At 41.0% G+C, this 2529-nt stretch overlaps 1 protein-coding gene across 1 annotated transcript; it reads left to right on the forward strand.

Moving 5' to 3' along the window:
• Positions 1-253: 253 nt before the first annotated feature.
• COCSADRAFT_341630 (uncharacterized protein) lies at positions 254-888 on the forward strand (the record flags this gene model as incomplete). Its single annotated transcript, XM_007696696.1, has 1 exon — positions 254-888. A coding segment is annotated over exon 1 (245 nt), but the record flags the coding sequence as incomplete, so codon positions are not given.
• Positions 889-2529: the final 1641 nt, after the last annotated feature.

Below are 2529 nucleotides of genomic sequence, written 5' to 3' on the forward strand. Positions count from 1 at the left end.
ACCTAATATGTCTAGAGAAACAACGCTAGATCTAACTATCGCTACACTAGATCTAGTAGACAAAGTAGAAGACTGGCAAACTACTACAGAAACTGGATCTGATCATCACGGGATACTCTTCTCAATACAGACAACAAGAGACCTAGTTAACAACTCTACTAGCCAAATAAGATATAATACAAAAAGAGCAGACTGGGATCTATTTAGAGAGGAGCTAGCTAGAGCTATACAGAACAGCGTAGCTCTATAAGCCCTAGATCAGATCGAACAACCACGAAAAGTAGATTCAAGAAACCTACTCCTAGGCCAAGATAATCAGCTTAAACTGCAGCTAGACGCAATTGGACACGCTATTACGCTAGTAATCCAACAAGCTGCAGACAAAGCTATCCCACAGCTAAAGCAAGGGCCAAAAGCAAAGCCCTGGTGGAGCCAGGAGTTAACTAAGCTAAGAAAAAACGTATCTTACTGCCAAAGGACATTCTCGCAACAGCTTCAAGCTACGTTTATAGAAGAAGCGTTCCTATATAAGAAGGACTTCTTACTAGCGCGAAATACCTACTAAACAGCAATTAAGAAAGCAAAAAGAGACCACTGGAATAACTTCCTTGAAAAAGAAGACCCACAATCTATCTTTAAAGCTATGGACTATATAAAGGATAAGAGAGTAGAAAGAATCCCTCCTATACAAGGAGAGACGCTAGAAACCTCTTTTAAAGGCAAGTGTAAAGCATTTCGAAAAGCTTTATTTCCTCCGCCACCACGTACAGTACCACCAAGCTTCAATAATTACCAAGAGAAAGAGTGGGAGTGGCCAGCGCTATCAGCAACTGAGCTAGAATACGCGTGTTCTAGTAAGGTCAAAAGTAGCTTACCCGGCCTAGACGCTTTATCACAGGAAGTTATCACAGCAGCCTACTAAGCTCAGCTAAACACGTTTTTTAAAGCTTACTCTCTACTATTCAACTACGGATACTATCCAACGTGTTGGAGGAGAGCTATAGGAGCAATTTTAAAGAAAGCATCTAAACCAGACTATTCCATCCCAAAGGCCTATAGAGTAATTACTCTACTAAGCTGCCTAGGGAAAGTAGTAGAACGGATAATAGCTAAAAGACTTGGCTACCTAGCCGAGACTACAAACCTCCTACACGACTCGCAGATAGGAGGTAGAGTAAAGAAATTAGCTATAGATGCAGCTCTACTTCTTGTAGATCAAATCTAGCACCAAAAACAACGCGGCTATATTACATCAATAGTCTTTCTAGACGTAAAAGGAGCGTTCGATCACGTATCGCACAACTAGTTCCTAGGCACGCTAAAAAGACTAGGCCTACCAACCAGCCTAATTACTTGGGCTAAACCCTTTCTATCTAATAGATCTCTAAGGCTCGCCTTTGACGGCCAAATAGAAGACTTTAGCGAGATTAACGCGGGCATCCCATAAGGCTGCCCAGTATCTCCAATCTTCTTTCTTATCTACATTAGAGATCTATTCCCCCAAATAGATGGATTTCAGCTCTCCTACATCGACGATATCTCTATTATAACCTCCTCAACGTCTATTAAGAAAAACGTTAAGATACTACAACAGGAGGTTAAGAAACTAGTTACTAAAGGAAAAGAACTAGCTATCGAATTCGATATAGCGAAAACAGAGCTTATCCACTTTATAAGGAAAAAAGAAAGAAAAGAAATACCTCTAGAGCTCCCTAGTAAGGAGAAAATCTACCACAAAGATACGATTAAGTGGCTAGGGGTCTACCTTAACAATAAGCTATCTTTTCGAGAACACGTAGCTATTCGAGCTAGCGAGGTAAAAATAGCTTTTAATAGACTAGAGAGACTAGCGAATATAGACCGCGGTCTATCTCCCTTTGCTATTAGACAACTATATCTAGCATGCGTTACTAGCATTGCAGATTATGAGTCGCCAATCTATTGGCGCAACCAGAGCTTTATTAGAGATCAGCTTCAGCCGCTACACAACGCGGCTTGTAGAAAGGTACTAGGAGTGTTTAAAACAGCTCCAGCTATCCCTACGAGTATTGAAGCTAGCTTGCCGTCACCAGAAATACGGCTAAGCTAAACTAATCGAAAATACGCACTGCGAGCTATACAACTAGCTCACACCCACCCAATTACAAAAGCTATTAAAAGACTACAAAAAACAACCCTTCAACAATCAAAACAGCCAAATAAGACAAGACAACTACGCGCCATCACGAGCTCCATCCCATCTACCCAAGAGACAGAAGAGATTATCCCATATCGGTTCAGACCATGGGATTCTCTCAACTACACTATCTCTATATCAAAGAAATCTAAAGAAGAAGAGGCAATCGCGCACAAAGATTATATCCAAACAATAGAGGATAACTCTATAGTAATCTACTCAGACGCATCTAAAACTAAAGACGGAGATGGGATAGGAGTAGGCGTAGTGGCTTATAACCTAAACCAAGAAGAAATATACGCAGCGACAAGTAATATAGGCGAGCAGCAGCTAGTCTATAATGGAGAGCTAGA

This window comes from Bipolaris sorokiniana (assembly GCF_000338995.1).
Source record: "Bipolaris sorokiniana ND90Pr unplaced genomic scaffold COCSAscaffold_1, whole genome shotgun sequence".
NCBI lineage: Eukaryota > Fungi > Ascomycota > Dothideomycetes > Pleosporales > Pleosporaceae > Bipolaris > Bipolaris sorokiniana.